This window comes from Macaca nemestrina, chromosome 15 (genome assembly GCF_043159975.1).
Source record: "Macaca nemestrina isolate mMacNem1 chromosome 15, mMacNem.hap1, whole genome shotgun sequence".
Lineage (NCBI taxonomy): Eukaryota > Metazoa > Chordata > Mammalia > Primates > Cercopithecidae > Macaca > Macaca nemestrina.
In genome coordinates, this window is record NC_092139.1 from 20082953 (window position 1) to 20099940 (window position 16988).

Genomic DNA, 16988 nt, shown 5'->3' on the forward strand with positions numbered 1-16988 from the left:
ACCCAGTTAATTTTCGTATTTTTAGTAGAGATGGGTTTTCATGTGTTGGCCAGGCTGGTCTTGAACTCCTGACCTCAAGTGATCTGCCCGCCTTGCCCTCCCAAATTGCTGGGATTACAGGTGTGAGTCATCGTGCCCAGCCCTAAATTTTTTTTTGTAAATCACGTAACACTCTCAACAATCCTCTGTGTTGAGTATTGCCATTATCCCCATTTTAAAGAAGGGGAAACTGAGGCACAAGGAGGTTAAGTACTTTGCCTAAGATGACAGTGCTAGGAAATAGCAGAGCCAGGACGCACACCTGGGCGGGTTGGCCGAGGCCGCTCACTCCCCCACTGCACAGCAGCGGCTCAGCTGTAAGGTCATAGGCCTGAGTCCCAGCTCCACAACTCCAGGACAGCTTGTTAATCACTCTGGGTCTCAGTTTACTCATCTCTAAGCAAGGAGTATTAGTGGCACTTTCCTTTAGGAATGTCCCAAGGATGACGTGCAACGGTGGGGACAGAGCACTTGGCAGAGACAGCCTTATGTGTGGGAGTCCCTCAGTGCCCATTCCTCGTTCTTGTCCGTGTTCTCCCTGTTTGGGGGGACGTCATCAGAATTTCGCCTGGAAATGTGTTTAGGGTTTACCCTTGCAGAACCAGACCCATGGAAATTCTCAGTCTATGAGAGACCCCAACAGCCATTCTGGAGAGTCAGATAAACTCAGGTTGGACTAAAATCCCACCCCAGCTGTAGACCAGCTTTTAGACAGCTCACTTTCCCGGGTGTTTCCTCCTCCCTGAGCTGGAGTTAGTTAGATTTGCCATGCAGGGGCTCTGTGAAGGTTACATGGCTCAAATTCAGCCTGTGATTCTCAAACTAAGGTTTCTGGAGTGGCTGATACCGGAGATGAGTGTTGCGGGCTGGGCAGCACGGGCCTCTGTGGCCAGCAACTCTACCTGGGGTGGGTAATTTACAAACACTGTGTCTGGGAATTGCCCTCATTCTCAGAACCCTCCCTACCCTTAATTGTCCTGCATCTCCAAGGCTCCCCTTTCTTCCACCTTCCCAGCAGGTTTGACTCATGGGAAGCATAACCGGAAACAGGGGGATAGCAGCAGGCAGAAGCGGGGGCACATCTCTCCACCTCTGTCTACTTTTTGTTAGGTCTACAAGGCTGCGTCTCCTTAGCGGCTGCAGCTCCCAGCAGACAGCCTTGCCAGGTCCCCATCTTCTGCCTGCTGGTGCCAGCTCTGGGCTCTGCCCTCCCTCTGCCCCTCCACCCCGAGGGCTGGTGTTGAGTTTCTCCTCTTGCATCACACGGTCCCCTACTTGGCCTCTCAGGTGGGTAACTAAGTCTTCTCATTAAATTCCTTTTATTTTATTATGTTGAGTGAAAGATGTCATTCATTATAGAGTACCTACTCTATGGTTGTATTAATGCAAAGTTCAAGAACAGCAAAGCTCATCTATGGTGATAGAAATCAGAACAGTCATTGCCTTGGGGAGCAGAGAGATAACTGGGAAGGAGCCAGAGGGAACTCCCTGAGATGATGCAAATGTTTTATACCTTGATTGAGGAGTTGGTTACATGAGCGTGTATGATTATGAAGACTCGTTAAACCATATGCTTAAAACCTGTATATTTAACTGTGCGTAAATTATACCTTAATAAAATTAGTTCAATAAGAAGAAATCCCTGTTTAAATACCAAGAGTGCTTTCTAATTTCCTGCTTGGATCCTAATGGAAATACAGTTTTACTTTTTAAACAAACACAGGTAGACCATGGAGGAAGATGTAAAATTTATGTATTTGGTGTTGAGTGTTTTTGTTTTTGTTTTTTTGTTGTTGTTTGTAAATGATAAAACATGAGACTTCAAACAATTTTACCCTTGGGTTAGTTGATTTCAGGCTATGTTCCCCAGTCCCTAGGAGGCAGCCTTCATTCTCCCTGCTCTTCTCTGGTCGAAAACACTGGGAAGCACTTGTCTGTATAAAGTGCTAGTGCCTAGCACATAGTAGGTGCTCAAGAAATGTTAATTATTGGCTGGGCGCAGTAGCTCACGCCTGTAATCCCAGCACTTTGGGACGCCAACGCGGGCGGATCACTTGAGGTCAGGAGTTCGAGACCAGCCTGACCAACATGGCAAAACCCCCTCTCTACTAAAAATACAAAAAAAAAAAAAGGCCGAGCATGGTGGCACGCACCTGTAATCCCAGCTACTCAGGAGTCTCGAGGCAGGAAAATTGCTTGAACCCGGGAGGCTGCAGTGAGTCGAGATCGTGCTATTGTACTCCAGCTCCAGTCTGGGCAACAAGAGCAAAACTCCGTCTCAAAAAAAAAAAAAAAAAGTTAATTATTATTAATATGAATTGGGTTTCATGGATCACATAAGCCTGTCTTCTGGCTTTCTTTAAGACCGTGCGATTTCACCTTGTGAGGTTCACAGAGAACTCCGCCCCGGATTCTGCCCCAGATAATGGGAGGGCTTTCTCAGAAAACACAGGCCTGACACACAAGATCACGCATAGGCTTGTATTCAGGAACGATTTTACAAAACTCGAGAAAAGGCAGCAGGAGATCCAGAATCTCTGTGTGCCTTCTCTTCATCCTACCCCCAGAAAAATGGCCAGTCCAGCCCAGCACCTGCTGAAGCCTCAATGTTAAGGGAACGCTTGTCCCATCTCTTGCCCAGGGGAAGTTGGAGAGAAAGCTCGCCTGTGTGCATGTTTGATATAAGCGGTGTGTGTAGGCAGGGAATGGGCTAGAGGACCCTGGACATCTTGGCCAGCCTCCTAGGCAGTGAGTTAGAGGAAAGGGGACTAGGTCTTGCACCTCCACTGTACCTCGGGGTCCAGGCAGACCAGGCAGGGTGTTAATCGTGTCCTGCATGGTGGACCCAAGCTAAAGTGTTGCCTGCAGCCAAAGGCCTGGGCAGGGGCCATCTTCCATCAGCCCAGGGCCCAGGCACAGGGCCACTTGCTGGGGATGGTGGACACCATGTCCCCATTCCCAGCCCTGCTCTAGAAGGCACTGTTCCGTGGACTGCGACCCCTGGAGGGCGGGCAGGGCCTGGACAGGCACAGGCGGCGCTGGGTCTCCAGTCGGCAGAAGCGGTTCTGGTTGGTCACCCGGGTGGCCATGCCCAGCCCACAGGTGGTCGAGCAGGGTCCCCAGGCCGTGCTCCATTCTGGGCAGGGGACACCAGGGGGCAGGGAAGAGACAAGGCCAGAAAACTGGGGTCCTAGGGGAGAAAAAACAAGAGTTAGCACTGAGCAGCCAGGGCTCAGCAGCTCAGTCAACCCACCCACCAGCGGCCACGGCAATCTTGGTCAAATGGCTCAGCTTTCTGCATCTCAGTTTCTTCTTATGTAAATTTCCTAACAGTGGATGGCATCGAATAAAATGATGGCCATGAAGTGCCTAGCACAGTGCCTGGTACTTGTAAGATTTCCATAAATATTAGTTATTTGGCAACCAGAGTTTGCTGGTCACAATGGCCCCTCAGTCAACTACAGCTTTCTCATCTCTTTGGATAAACAGCATTTTACAGGCAGAGGGTGCCCAGCCTGTGTGGAGTAGTGCTTTGACCCAGTGGCAAGGATGCTAAAGATTCCAGGATTCTTGTGCCAGGAACCAGATGGCGGGTTTACCACGGTCTAGCTTTTTCTCTGCTCCAAGTCTCCCTCTGTGAATATTTTGGTGTCCTTCCTTCTAGTCTTACACCAGTAGTCCCCAACTAGGGTAATTTTGCCTCCCAGGAAAGGTTCGGCAATATCTGGAGACAGTTTTGGTCATCACGTTTGGGCAGATGCTACTGGTATCTGGTGAGTAGAAGCCAGGGATGCTGCTAAGCACCCCGCAGTGCACGGGAAAGCCCCCCCAACAAATAATTACTTGCCCTGATTGTCATTAGTGGTGAGGTTAAGAAACCCTGACTTCTACCCATATGTGTGGGTTGTGTATGCATGTGTACGTGTAGATATACCATTATACATGCATAGGGACACACTTAGTTGAGATTAAGTTGGAAATACACCTTCTTATCCTGCTTTTATTCATAAGGCAAATTCACTTGCGTTTTCCTATGTATTTAAATGGATATATCATATTCCATCACAGGGATAATAACGGCTACCTCTGATACAGTACCATGTGCCAGGCACTGCTACAGCTGCTTGACTTGAACAAACTCAAGTAGTTCTCACAACGCTATGAAGTGATGCTCTTATTGTCCCCATTGGACAGCTGGAGAAACTGAGACACAGAGAAGTTAAGCAACTTTCTCAGAGTCACACAGCAAAAAGGGGGTGGCGGGGCTGGTGCAGACACCGTGCACCTGACCCAAAACACTTGACTACCTCTTGTGGGTGGCAGCAGCATTTATGAAACCAGTCCTCCTCTTTTCAGTTGCCTTTTTTAAAAAGTCACATTCATGTGATAATAATTTTCAAAAAGCAACACAGCAACAGCAAAAATCTCTAAAATTGAAGATTTATAGTGGGACGGTGGGAGGTAACTGTCTATTCTCCATCTCTAGCCCACCCTCAGCCCACATTCCAGAGCAGCCACCTTGCCTGGTTCAGTTTTGAGTTCCTTTTTTAATAAGCCCAAATAACAATAAATTAATAATATTTTATTAATATGTATCAATATATTATAAAGACAGTAACATTATATATTCTAAGAGCTTAGCTCTATTATATCTCTGAAATGTGAGAATTTGGTTCATGTACCCTAACCTATCTTTCCTCTCTCCACTCTGTCACCCAGTTTTTATTTTTAATTATTTATGGTTTTAAATTACACATCTGAAAGGCTGTGACTTTTTGTTTATCGGTTTTAAAGTGGGAGGCCTGGTGACCCTCCACTCCTCTTTCTTTTCTTCTTCTTTTTGAGACGAAGTTTCATGCTTGTGGGCCAGGCTGGAGTGCAGCGCCGTGATCTGGGCTCACTGCAACCTCTGCCTCCTGGGTTCAAGCGATTCTCCTGCCTCAGCATCCCAAGTAGCTGGATTACACATACCGGCCACCATGCTCGGCTAATTTTTGAATTTTTAGTAGAGACGGAGTTTCCCCATGTTAGCCAGGCTGGTTTCGAACTCCCTACCTCACGTGATCCTCCCACCTCGGCCTCCCAAGGTGCTGGGATTACAGAGGCGAAACACCGCGCCCGGCCCTCCGCTCCTCTTTCTTATCTCCCTCCTCAGCCTCTGCCCTCCCAGCTTCTGATGTGTCCCTGGGTCCTGGTACCCAGGAAGCCCCGCCCCACCTCACCCCCCAGGTGGCCCTTGGCGCCCCCAGGCAGTCCTGCCCTTGACCTGGACCAGTGCTGCGCTCACCTTGAGCTGGAAGGGGCTGGGCCCCCAGTCCCCCTCCTTGGCCGCACACCCACTCTGGGCAGCACTTGCCAAGGACCTCGACCCTTCTGGGGTAGGGGCAGTCCCAGCTGGGCAGCCGCACGTCCTCACTGCACAGCGGCACGCAGGTGAAGCCGCCGTCCTCACAGCGGCAGCGGATGCTGCAGTGGGGCTGGAAAGTCTCCCCCTCCTGATACAGGCGACCGTTCACCTCACAGCTGCCATCGTCCTCTGCGACTGCGGAGGAGAAACCGCACCCCCATCGGTGACCCACAAAGCGGCACAACCCTCTCTGCAGAGCTGCCCAGATCCCGCTGCAGGAGGCAGCGGTCTCACAGTAGCTGAGCCCTGCCCAGGGCTCCAGCCCAGGATATGCACCTCTCCCCAGCCCTCCACCAGCCTGCTGGGGCACCCTGCATCCTGGCACAGGGATTGCAAGAAGACAGGACTGGACTGACCCCCCAGCTCTGCCCTTTCTTAGCTGTGGACCTGGGCCAAGTGATTTCACTTCTTCTTGCCTCAGTGTCCTCATTTGCAAGGTAGGATATAATGGTACTTATTTTCCAAGGTGGTAGAGACTACTCGGAATGACAGGTGTAATGATCACAACATAAAGGAGATCTTCCATATGTCCTTGCTTATTATCATTAGTATAGTTACTATATATTAATAACGTTTAAGTATTTTATGCACACTGAGATTTCATGCAACAAAGTCATTGTCCACTTGTGTTGTAGTCATCACTGTCATGTCAGGGCTTAACTTGCCGGCTGTGTGTCTTTGAGTAAGTTACTTAACTTCTCTGAGTGGCCTGAACAACAGCAATGATGAGCTCAGTAACTGTACCTCCAGGTTCCATGGGATGACATGTCCATACCCTCTAGCACACAGTGCTAGGCATGGCCTAAGTGCTCAGGGAACACTCTTTCAATGAAGCCCTCAAGATATGGGTGTTATTGCCGCTTCCTCCACTGGACATGAACTCCTTGAGGGCTGGGGCTGCCAGTGTGCATCTCTGCATCCCTCTGATGGGCTCAGAGCCTAGGTGTAACACACAGCATTGCAGGAAATGCCCCTTGAATGAATAGCTGGCATAAGGCTTGGCACATGAGATACACTGATAAAATAGCCCTACTCCTTATCATTCCAGAGGTATTTACTGTTTCCCTCCTGTGTGCCAACCACTGTGCTCCTAGACAGAAAGAGGACAGTTCCTGCCTCGAGGGACTTACGAGCCTGGGGAGGGGCACAGGTGTGAGGGCATCATCTCCAAGACAGAATGAAGTAAGAGCGCTGGAGAGGCATGTGAGCCGCTCAGGAAGTGCAGATGAGGAACAGCGTGTATGTGAGACTTTGGTGACCACTGAGCTATGTCTGGGGAAAGGACTCATTAGCAAACAGGTTCTCCCAGATCTTCTGAGAAAACCTTCCAGTAGGTCTATACACACACAGGGGTTTCAGAACCACACATACTCAGGTTCCAACTCTGGCTCCCACTTGTGGGGCCTGGGGCAAGTTATTTTGCCTCTCTGAGCCTTGGTACCTGGCTCACAGGGCTGCTGGGGGATTAGATGAGCTAGGGGACTTACAGCATTTTGCCCCAAGCCTGGCACATAGCAGATGCTCAATAAATGGGAGTGGGTTATGCTTCCACATAGCATCTGTTATGTGCCAGGCTTGGGGCAAAATGCTGTAAGTCCCCTGGCTCATCTAATCCTCCAGCAGGAAAGACCTCACTGAGAAATAATGCTGGTAGAGGGAACAGCCAGTGCAAAGGCCCTGAGGCAGGAGTGTGCCTGGGGTATTTAAGGAACAGCAAGGGGCCAATGTGACTGCAGCAGACAGCAGGAGGAGATGAGGTCAGAGAGGAAGCAGAAGCAAGATCCTGTGGGGCCTTGTAGGCCACTGTGGGGACTTTGGCTTTTCCTCTGAGATGGGAAGCCACCAGAAGGCTTGGGGCAGAGGAGGGAGGTGATCTGGCTTATGACTTCCCAGGAGCTCTCTGCTGTGTTGTGAATAGACCAGGGGCAAGGAGAGAAGGAGGGAGATGATTATGGGGCTACTGCAAAATCCAGGCCAGTGATGACGGGGCTCAGACAAGGGTGGTAGCCACAGAAGGGATGGGAGTGTCGGATGCTGGAAATACCATGATGAATTTGCTGGTGGATGGTATGTGGGAGGTGAGAAAAGAGAGACGTCTAGGCTGGCTGTGGTGGTTCACGCCTGTAATCCCAGCACGTAGGGAGGTTGAGGCGGGTGAATCACTTGAGGTGGGGAGTTCCAGACCAGCCTGGCCAACATGGCAAAAACCCATCTCTACTAAAAATACAAAAATCAGCTGGGCATGGTGGCAGGAATCTGTAATCTCAGCTACTTGGGAGGCTGAGGCATGAGAATCGCTTGAACGCAAGAGGTGGGGGTTACAGTGAGCCAAGATCATGCCACTGCACACTGGGTGAAAGAGTGAGACTCCATCTCAAAAAGAGAGAGAGAGAGAGACATCTAGAATGACTCCAAGGTCTTGAGCCTGAGCCATGAGAAGCATGGAGATGCTTTCAACAGACGGGGGAGACCGATCTGGGGGGCAGGAGATGAGGATCCCAGCATTGGATGTGCTGTTACACGATGGTGAATCTGTAGCGCGTCTCGCAGCTCAGAGTTGGCCCTTACAGAAGGGCGTTCAATGAGTGATAGGAGAGGTTTTTGGCAGCGTGTTCCCTGCAAAGCCCCAGACTGAGCCTTTGTGAAGTGTTAGCTGGACTCTTTGGGGTTCACCAGTTCCCGGTGAACTTTAAATCAGTTTAAATCATTAAGCACTCATGAGCACCCACCATGTTGACAGACTAAGGTGGGGAGTTGCAGGAAGGACCAGGGACCCAAGTACACTTTGGCCTGCGGTGTTTGAAGTCTGAATTAAGATGGAATACGAAAAATCCCTTAATACACTTATTGACAATCACAGCCTATGTACTATTCAACAGCTGCGTGTCAGGCAGTTGAGCAATGGAGTTTGTGGAGTCAGCTCCCTGAGTTCAAATCTCAGCTCTGCTAGTTATGAGCTTTGTGACCTTGGGCAAGTTGCCTAGCTTCTCTATACCTCTTTTTTCCATTTATAACAGAAGGGTGGGCCAGGCGCGGTGGCTCACACCTATAATCCCAGCACTTTGGGAGGCCGAGGCAGGCAGATTACCTGAGGTTAGGAGTTTGAAACCAGCCTGACCAACATGGAGAAACCCTGTCTCTACTAAAAATACAAAATTAGCCGGGCTTGGTGGCACATGCCTGTAATCCCAGCTACTAGGGAGGCTGAGGCAGGAGAATCGCTTGAACCTGGGAGGCGGAGGTTGCGGTGAGCGGAGATCTTGCCACAGCACTCCAGCCTGGGCAACAAGAGCGAAACCCCGTCTCAGGAAAAAAAAAAAAAAAAAAGAGAGAGAGAAGGGTGACATTAGTACCTACCTCATGTGGTTGTGAGATTAATATGAGTTTATATTTGCGAAACCCTCAGTGTCTTACACATGGTAAGGGCTTGCGCAAGTGTAAAATAAACTCTGTGGGTGCTGTTTACACGTGTCATGGCAAATGTAAATAACAGCTTTGTAAGCAAAGTGGTACTTATCTCAATTGTTCTTCAGATACATTTTCACAAGCAATCATCCCTCAGTCTGTGTAACAAATCACCCTCCTTATCCTTACAATATTTGTAAATAAAGCATTTCACATGGAGTTATTACTTTTTTTTTTTTTTTTGAGATAGGGTTTGGTCTGTCGCCCAGGCTCAAGCGAGCCTCTCGCCTCAGCCTCTCAAGTAGCTACAGGCATGTGCCACCACACCTGGCTAATTTTTTTTTTTTTTTTTTTTTGCAGAGATAGGATCTCAGTATGTTGCCAAGGCTGGCCTAGAACTCCTGGGCTCAAGTGGTCCTCCCGCCTCAGTCTCCCAAAGTGATAGGATTATAGGCATGAGCCACTGTGCCTGGCCTGTTGTTTTTTGACAATGCTTTTCCTATAAATAGATTAATTGTCAATAATTCATGAGCTTCTCTCTCTCTCTCTCTCGTTCTTATTTTTATAAAAGTGTGACATGCACATGAATGAAAGAGGTAAATTGTTCCACAAGGCTTATTATTAAAAAAGAAAGAAGAAGAACAATCTCTTGCCTCTTTGCATTTCTCTAAAGTGATGGTTCCCGACTGGAGATTTTGCCCCCTGGGGAAATTTGGCACTGTCTGAAGACAGACTGTCATGACGTGGGGGACGGGGAGTGCTCCTGGTATACAGTGGGTGGAGTTCAGGGATGCTGCTAGAAGTCTTACCATGCACAGGACAGCCCTCCCAAGACAACGAATTCTCTGGCACCAAGTCACTAGAGCCAGCTTGCAAAGCCTGCCCCAAAGCATCAGAGGACACCAAGGCCTAGAAGAGTGGTGAGGAAAGTCACCCGCTCGGGTGACTGGTGAGTACATAGCAAACCCAGGATTCCAGCAGTGCTCCGAGGGCCCCCACTCTGAGTGAAGACAGAATGAAATGTTCCTTAGAGCCTGTTGGATCCGGTCCCATGCCGTGTGACATGAAGCATGTCCCTTAATGCTGGTGAACCTCAGTTTCCTCATTCATAAAATGGGTCTGAAAGTACTTCCCATCATAGGGTTATTGTGAGGATGATGTGACGTGTGTAGTAAGTGCTTAGCACAGTTCTGGACACATATTATGCCCTAAATAAGAGGTTGCACTTTTATTTTCCTCAAAGTGTGGTAAGGATCCTGAGAAGGGAATGGTGGCATCCGATTTGAAGAATCTGGGAGGGCTTCTCAGGGGAGAAGGTGTTTGAACATGGCTTTGAAAGTTGGCAATGATTTGGACAGGTAGGGATGGGGGAAGGTTACTGGGGTAGTAAGATGATTTAAGCAGAGGCCAAGAAGGGAGAGGAGGGAGTACGGAATGGGCTTTGGGCCACCAAGTTCAGCTGGAATGGGTGGGGTACCTGAAGTGAGCATCCAAGGAGATAGAGGAGGACTGCACTTTGATTCAGGACACCACGGCCTTGACCTCCCACTCACACACCCCCCCTCAGTCCTGCAAACCTGCTTACAGAGGCACAGGGCCCCCCGGCCACCGGGTCCTGCCCCGGGCTGGCAGACCAGGCCCTGGCTGGCGTCGCAGACGTGGAGTTGGTCGCAGGGCTCCCCCAGCCGCCGTGCACATACCCGGCAGCAGCCACAGCCATCCAGCACCAGGGCTACTCCCAGTGGGCATCGGGGAGGTGGCCAGGGGCAGGTACATGGTGTTGGGCACAGCTGGGTACACACCTGAAGAGACAGAGACCTCACTCAGCCATGGGCTTTCAAGGTGGGCAGTGAGACCCTCACAACCAGCCACCTCTGCCAGGCTGGGCAGTGTGGGGTCCACACCTTAGCCTCAGAGCCATGCAGACCTGGCCTCGAAGGCCAGTAGTCCCACAACATGCCCTAAGAGGCAGCATGGCATGTGGTTACGGGCAAGGACTCTGGGCTAGAGTTCCAGTTCTTTACTTTTTATTTTTATTTTTGGAGTCAAGAGTCTTGCTCTGTCACCCAGGCTGGAGTGCAGTGGCACAATCCCAGCCTCACTGCAACCTCCATCTCCTGGGTTCAAGCGACTCTTATGCCTCAGCCTCTCAAGTAGCTGGGACTACATGCACCCACCACCACGCCCAGCAATTTTTGTATTTTTAGTAGAGATCTGGTTTCACCATGTTACCCAGGCTAGTCTTGAAATCCTGAGCTCGGGCAATCCACCTGCCTCGGCCTCCCAAAGTGCTGGGATTACAGGCATGAGCCACTGCACCTGGCTGGACTTCCAGTTCTAATTCTGCCCCTTATTAGCTGAGTGACCTCGAGGACGTTACTTAAGCTCTCTGAGCCTCAGTTTCCTTGAAGTATCTAACTCAGAGGATTACTCTGAGGAGTACGTGAAATGTTGCACAGCAAACCCTCAGCACAGGGCCTGGCATGCAGTAGGCGCTCAGTGCACTTAGCTTTGATGATCATTGTTGTTAATGATGGCAGAGGGCTCAGCCCCTGCCTGCCCTCTGGGAGCTTACAGAAAGGCAAAAGTAACAAGTCAAGGATGAAAATGGCAGGGGCTGGTACATTTTCCAGCATATGACTACTTATCTTAGGACGAATAAATCGAACCGTATCATGGATGTTTTTGGCCTTTTGATTCATCCAGCAAGCTTCCCAGCTCTGGATGTGCACCAGATCAGCCAGGAGACTTGGGAAAATACAGACCCCCCAACCCACTCTGGGGTTTACAAAATCAGAAGTCCCTGACTCTGGGACCTGGAATCGTTATTTTTAACAAGCTGTCCAGCGGCTTCTGCAGCTCAGCTAGGTTTGCAGCACCTCTGCCCCAGTCTAACCTCCTCCCCCTGCCAGGTGCAGATGGGGAAACGGAGCTCCAGAGAGGGACAGGGACTTGCCACAAGTCAGTGTGTTCGATTCAGGGCTGGGAGCGTCCCAGGTCCTGCTTCCCAAGTGAGGACTCAGGGTCACAGGGTGGGGGTAGACTGTGTCCGTAAGCCAGGCACCCACTCCCCAGTGACAGGGTCAGGGTATCAGCCCATGTGACCTGCCTGCCCCTCACCACACACATCAGAAAAACAACGACAACATACAGCAAGGTGCCGTGGGCTCCCTGTCCGCCCATTTGAAGGTGGGAACCAAGAAGGAAGCATAATTCAAGATGCTTCCAGTGGCCCCATCTGTGGGGGGCCAAGTTTGAGTTTAGCAGGATCCTTAGGGGATGAGGGTTTTATCTAGAGGAAGGGAGACTTGCAGTTTACATTGATGGGGCTAATGACCTTATATCTCCTGTGCAGCCCCAAAGCAGGCAATGACCCCTTTGCCCTGCCTCACCCCCTGCCCCGCCCAGTGCCCCCCCACCCACAATCCTGCAAACCTGCTTTCAGTTCCCGGCAACTCCCACATTGGCCACTAGGAGCCATTGCAAACTGGCTGACCGGCCTCTGGTGGGGGCCACAAAGTAGGAGGCGATCACGGCCCCCACTAAGACAGCACTGAGTAGCAGATGAACGCACGGAGCTAGGTGTCTGGCTGCCTCATGAGGGAGCAGGTCCCATCGCTGCAGGCTGTTCAGATTCGAGAGACGATGGCCTGACCTCGCCCCTCAAGGTGTGGTCTGAACTAGCAGCAGCAGCGTCACCTGGGAGCTTGTTAGAGAGGCAGCATCTGGAGCCCCTCTATAAATCCAAAGCCGGACTTTTATATAACAAATCCGAATCTGCAGTTTCTTTTTTTTCTTTTCCTTTTTTTTTTTTTTTTTTTTTTTTTTTTTTTTTGAGATGGAATCTTGCTCTGTCACCCAGGCTGGAGTGCAGTGGCACGATCTTGGCTCACTGAAACCTTCGCCTCCCAGGTTCAAGCAATTCTTCTGCCTCAGCCTCCTGAGTAGCTGGGATTACAGGTGCGCGCCACCACGCCCAGCTAATTTTTTGTATTTTTAGTACAGACGGGGTTTCACCATGCTGGCCAGGCTGGTCTCAAACTCCTGACCTCGTGATCCACCCACCTTGGCCTCCCAAAGCGCTGGGATTACAGGCATGAGCCACCGTGCCCGGCCTGAATCTGCATTTTCATAAATCCACAAGTGATTCACATAGAAACAGTCTGGGCTTTTGGGTTCCCTTCTAAGTCAGAGGTTCAGCTGCCTTGGCTTGTGGGCAATGGTGGGAGGACTGTCAGGAGTGACCCTCAGGTCCCTCCCACCTGAAAACAGGAGTGCCAGGAAATAGACCAGCAGCTGTGCACCCGGGATCCCACTGTGGACCCCTCTACTGGCCATGTTTGTCAGGGGGCAGGACTCTGTAGGCCCCAATACCCAGGAGAGGCTATTAATGACATCAACTATTCTAGTGTACAATTATCCCATGTGATACCATATGTATGTCATGTGCCAAGTGCCATTGTCTCATTTACCCCTCCAATGTGAGGTGCCGTCGTTACGCCCATTTTAAAGATGAGAAAACTGGAGCTCAAAGCATGTAGTAACACAGCCAGTAAGAGACAGAATCAGGATTGACATCCAAGTTCAAGTTGACATCCAAGGCCCAAACTCAAGTTGTCCCATTGTGTCTCAGTTTCCCCAGGGCCTTGCTGTGATATCTAGGGGTTGGGGAGGGGGCAAGGCTTATGATATCTGGGGCAGGAGCACTGGGCATGGAGTTTTTTGGGCAAGAGTTGACATTCAGGTTCTGCCACTGACTTGCTACGTGACTGAACACGTGGACGAACGGCTTTGGCAGGTGGAGGTGAAGCTCAGTTTTCTCCTCTGTAAAGTGGAGTAGAGAACACCTGTTTCTGAGTGATGGTGGAGATTAAATGAGGTCCTGGCCAGTCCTTGATCGATGTGGTTTTGCTTGTGTCCAGGTGTCTGCCTCCTGTCCCGGTCCACAGCCGGGAGCCCCGGAGCCAACGGTCAGCCTGGAAGACTCAGAGTTCTCCCTGTGAGGGTTGCTGTGGCTTTCCATGTCGTGGTGACTAAGTCCCTGTGTGTTTTCTGCAGTCCCTGCTTCCTAGGACCAGGGAAGAATGGCCCCGTAAGTCTCACCCTAATGGCAAGTCTAGGACAGGTTTACTTTGTTCTCTCATAATCCTGGACCCCTTCTTCCTCCTAGAGCCCCAAGTCCCCTATTCCAACTACCCAAGCCACCCACATTGGCATCATGTCCTACCCATCCCCTTTGGAAGAACAAACAGCAGGGCAGGATGCCAGTGTGGTTCTCAGCCTTCCCGGGCACCAAAACTTGGGGCCTGAGGGAGAGAAGCTCCTGCCCATGCTTCTCAAAGGAGCGTGAAAATACAGTGAGATCGTGGCTTGTGGTGGGGCCGATTCCATGGTTCTGAGAACTCAGCATTTGCCAAGGGGATGACAAGGCTTAGCAGCTGTTGCCTTGGTCCAATTTGGGCTTGGGGAGGCACAGACTGGAGTGCCTCTCCCCCTACATCCATGTCTGTTCTGGGCTCCGCCATGGCCCTTCTCTATTGCTCTGATCTTTTTTTGCTGTGTGACTTTAAGCAAGTTGCTTACCCTTTCTGAGCCTCACTTAACTGAAAATTCCTTATGGGGTTGTTGTGCATGTTAGACAGGTAGATGTCCCACAAGCTCTTTGGTGAATGTCCCATGCAGCATTCGGGGAGAGGGTCATTACTCCACAGAGGTGTCTCCTGTCCCCCTCTAGCTAGGGTGGGCGGGTCACTCACTGCCTAAGAGTCCAATGGCATTGATGCCCTTGCAGAATAAACCTTCCAATCAGCTAGGTATCCATCCAAATGCTGGCTCAGAGTTAGGCCAAGCATGTCATGTCTTCAGTACCCCCATTCATAATGAGGGTACATTAAAATCCTCCTTAATTTGCCGGTAAGTTTGATGAATGATCTTGAATGGCCTTCACAGAGGCCTCACAAACTGTATACCCTTCACCTGGGAAGATGCTGAGGCCCAGAGAAGGCAAGGCATGTGTCTGAGGTCACAGAGCAGGGCTGGCCGGAGGCAGCTCTGAGTGCCAGGGAGAGAAGCCCTGCTTAGGCATGGTGGCCAGACTGTGCCCAATGTGGGGCCCTGGAGAATTCTGCCAAGGGGGTCCTTGGCTGTGATTTTTACATCCCCATCCCCTCCACACCCAAGTAGTCAGCAGTGCATTCAAGGGCCCGGGCCTCCTTACCTTTGAGAGGAGGCAGAGGAGGGAGAAGGCCAGAAGGTGGGTCTTCAGTGTGGCTCTCATGTCCCCCGCAGAGCCAGCTTTGAGCCTGGGAGGCGGACCTGTGAGTCTTTATGTTCCGGCAGCTGTGAGGTCACTCCCAGGCACACACAGGCACACGCGCACACACACACACACTAGCTTTTTCATTCCTTGCTTCGCTTCCCATCCTCATGGCCCAAAGGATGAGCCCATTTACCTGAAGGTGAAACTGTGAAGGCCACCAAGGGGGTGCCTGTCCGTGTGCGTGTGTGTGTGTGTGTGTGTGCGTGCGTGTGTGTGGGTGAAAGCCCGAGCCAGTGCCAGCACCAAGAGCCTGTGACAGCTTGCAGGGGCCTTCCTACCTCCTCCCAGCCCAAGAGGGTCCTAGCCCTGCTGTAGTTGCGAAGCCCTATCCCAGACCCCTGTCCGAACCCCAGTGGTGCTGCAGATACCGGAAGCATTCCGTAAACACCCCCTTTGCAGAGCTGACCCAAGGTCTCCTAAGCTCCGTGGCCCTGACTCTGGGTAGCCGCGGCCCAGCCTGCGGTTTCTGGCAGGCAGATTGGCAGCCACCCAGAGGCGGGTGTGACCCAGAGCAAAACTTCCCTGGGCGGCCTGTTTGCTCTTGGCAATAAGGGACCTCCCTTGGCCTGCCTCCCAGCTCTGGAAGGGGGCCCGTGGTGGGCGAGTCCGGGCAGGCTGGACCTACTGTGTGCCGGTGCTTGCTGGGCACTGCTAGATGATGGGGTCGAGCCAAATCCATTTGGTTTCATTCAGCCACCTCTGAAGTCACCTCTGCAGGAGCTGAAAGCACAACACTGACCTGAGGACAAGGCCCAGAGAGGGAGAAAACAGAGGGAAAGCAGGTGGAAGTTCAGGAATACCAGGCAAGGTCCCTTGCTCAGACCAAGAGTATGGGACGCTTTCTGATGGAGGTGCCATTTCAGAAAGCCAAGAAAAGAGAGGGTGAGAGAGGGCAGAATGTTCCAGGCCAAGGGAACAGCACGTACCAACGCCTAGATGTCGGACATAGCATGATAGCCTGCTTATTCTGGGAGCCAAAGTGCCTGGTATGAGCAGAGCCTTCTGTGCAATGGGAAATGGTGATGTCTGTGAAAGGTGAGACATACAAGTTCACACCACCAAGATTTGGGGACATCAACGATGTCCCAGCCATGAGGGCAGGGGATGAAAAGATATGGGCTTTGTTTGTAGAATTTGGCAAAGATAAAAGAGGTGATGTCAAGGGCTGTCTGGGCCCCCGTTACCTCCACCAGTAGTAGTCCAAACCTCAAAGTGATCTAGCTGGACACCAGAGGTTCCAGAATGGGTGATTGGTGAGGAAGAAGTGTGACTTGAGATAGTGGCAAGACGGGGATTGTGAGCGTGGAGGCGATTCCCCCCACGTCTGCTGTCCTATTAGAAGAGGCAATGGAAACAGAAGTTGAAGATGAAAATGTGGGATTTGGTTATTTATGGCAGGAAGAGGTGGCCAGGGTGGAGATGGGGGTCCAGAAACTTGGAGGAAAAGAAACAGAAGAGGTCTTTTTTATTTTGTTTTATTTTGGGATTCTTGTGGAAATGCAGATGTTTTAGTCAGAAGCATGCCTAGAGTACTTTACATCCACAGTAGATCATTTTTAACACCCCTCTTCCTTCATACTACAAAATTATTTTCAGTAATAATCATGAAATGAAACAAATATTTTTCATGTATGAATTAAAATTTGTACTTACCAAACAAAATAATTACCATTCACAGTTCACACTGTTTTACTCCTTTAAAAACTGTAATACAAATCAAAACTCCAAGTAGTTTCGTAAAATGACAAAATTGAAATTCTCTTATTGTCATCTTTACCATCACTCCACGCTCATTGTTGATTTCACTCTACTGTTTAA

At 50.6% G+C, this 16988-nt stretch overlaps 1 protein-coding gene, 1 long non-coding RNA gene and 1 pseudogene across 5 annotated transcripts in view; 1 reads left to right on the forward strand and 2 right to left on the reverse strand.

Annotated features, from left to right (window-relative positions):
• Positions 1-16988, forward strand: part of LOC105496412 (uncharacterized) — an 87644-nt gene that overhangs the window by 15642 nt on the left and 55014 nt on the right. The window contains exon 2 of one of the 2 annotated variants that reach the window (XR_011613318.1): positions 13774-13943. The exons of the other annotated variant lie outside the window; for it this stretch is intronic. This is a non-coding gene — a long non-coding RNA (uncharacterized lncRNA). The remainder of the gene's footprint in view (positions 1-13773; positions 13944-16988) is intronic. 2 annotated transcript variants of the gene reach the window in all.
• LOC139358449 (uncharacterized) lies at positions 1776-2877 on the reverse strand (annotated as a pseudogene).
• On the reverse strand, positions 2507-15659 carry LOC105483949 (cellular communication network factor 5). 3 transcript variants are annotated; one of them, XM_071079243.1, is made up of 5 exons: positions 15539-15659; positions 15069-15153; positions 10437-10653; positions 5327-5581; positions 2507-3229 (listed from the first exon to the last, which is right to left on the reverse strand). In XM_071079243.1, exons 2-5 carry the CDS (start codon positions 15126-15128, stop codon positions 3009-3011), a joined length of 753 nt encoding a protein of 250 aa, XP_070935344.1. In that variant the 5' UTR covers positions 15129-15153; positions 15539-15659; the 3' UTR covers positions 2507-3008. The 3 variants fall into 3 exon arrangements, with proteins under 3 accessions (XP_070935344.1, XP_070935345.1, XP_070935346.1); XM_071079244.1 differs by having other exon boundaries at positions 15304-15609; XM_071079245.1 differs by lacking the exon at positions 15539-15659 and adding an exon at positions 15304-15519 and having other exon boundaries at positions 15069-15174.

Bases quoted from the DNA above. Each gene is read 5' to 3' on its own strand.
- LOC105483949 (XM_071079243.1), bottom strand. From the start codon at position 15,128: ATGAGAGCCACACTGAAGACCCACCTTCTGGCCTTCTCCCTCCTCTGC. The intron at 5,582-10,436 runs GTAAGCAGGTTT...TCTCCTCCGCAG, and splicing joins CCGGGGGGCCCTGTGCCTCT to TCGCAGAGGACGATGGCAGC. The intron at 3,230-5,326 runs GTGAGCGCAGCA...TTTCTCCCCTAG, and splicing joins CCAGCCCCTTCCAGCTCAAG to GACCCCAGTTTTCTGGCCTT.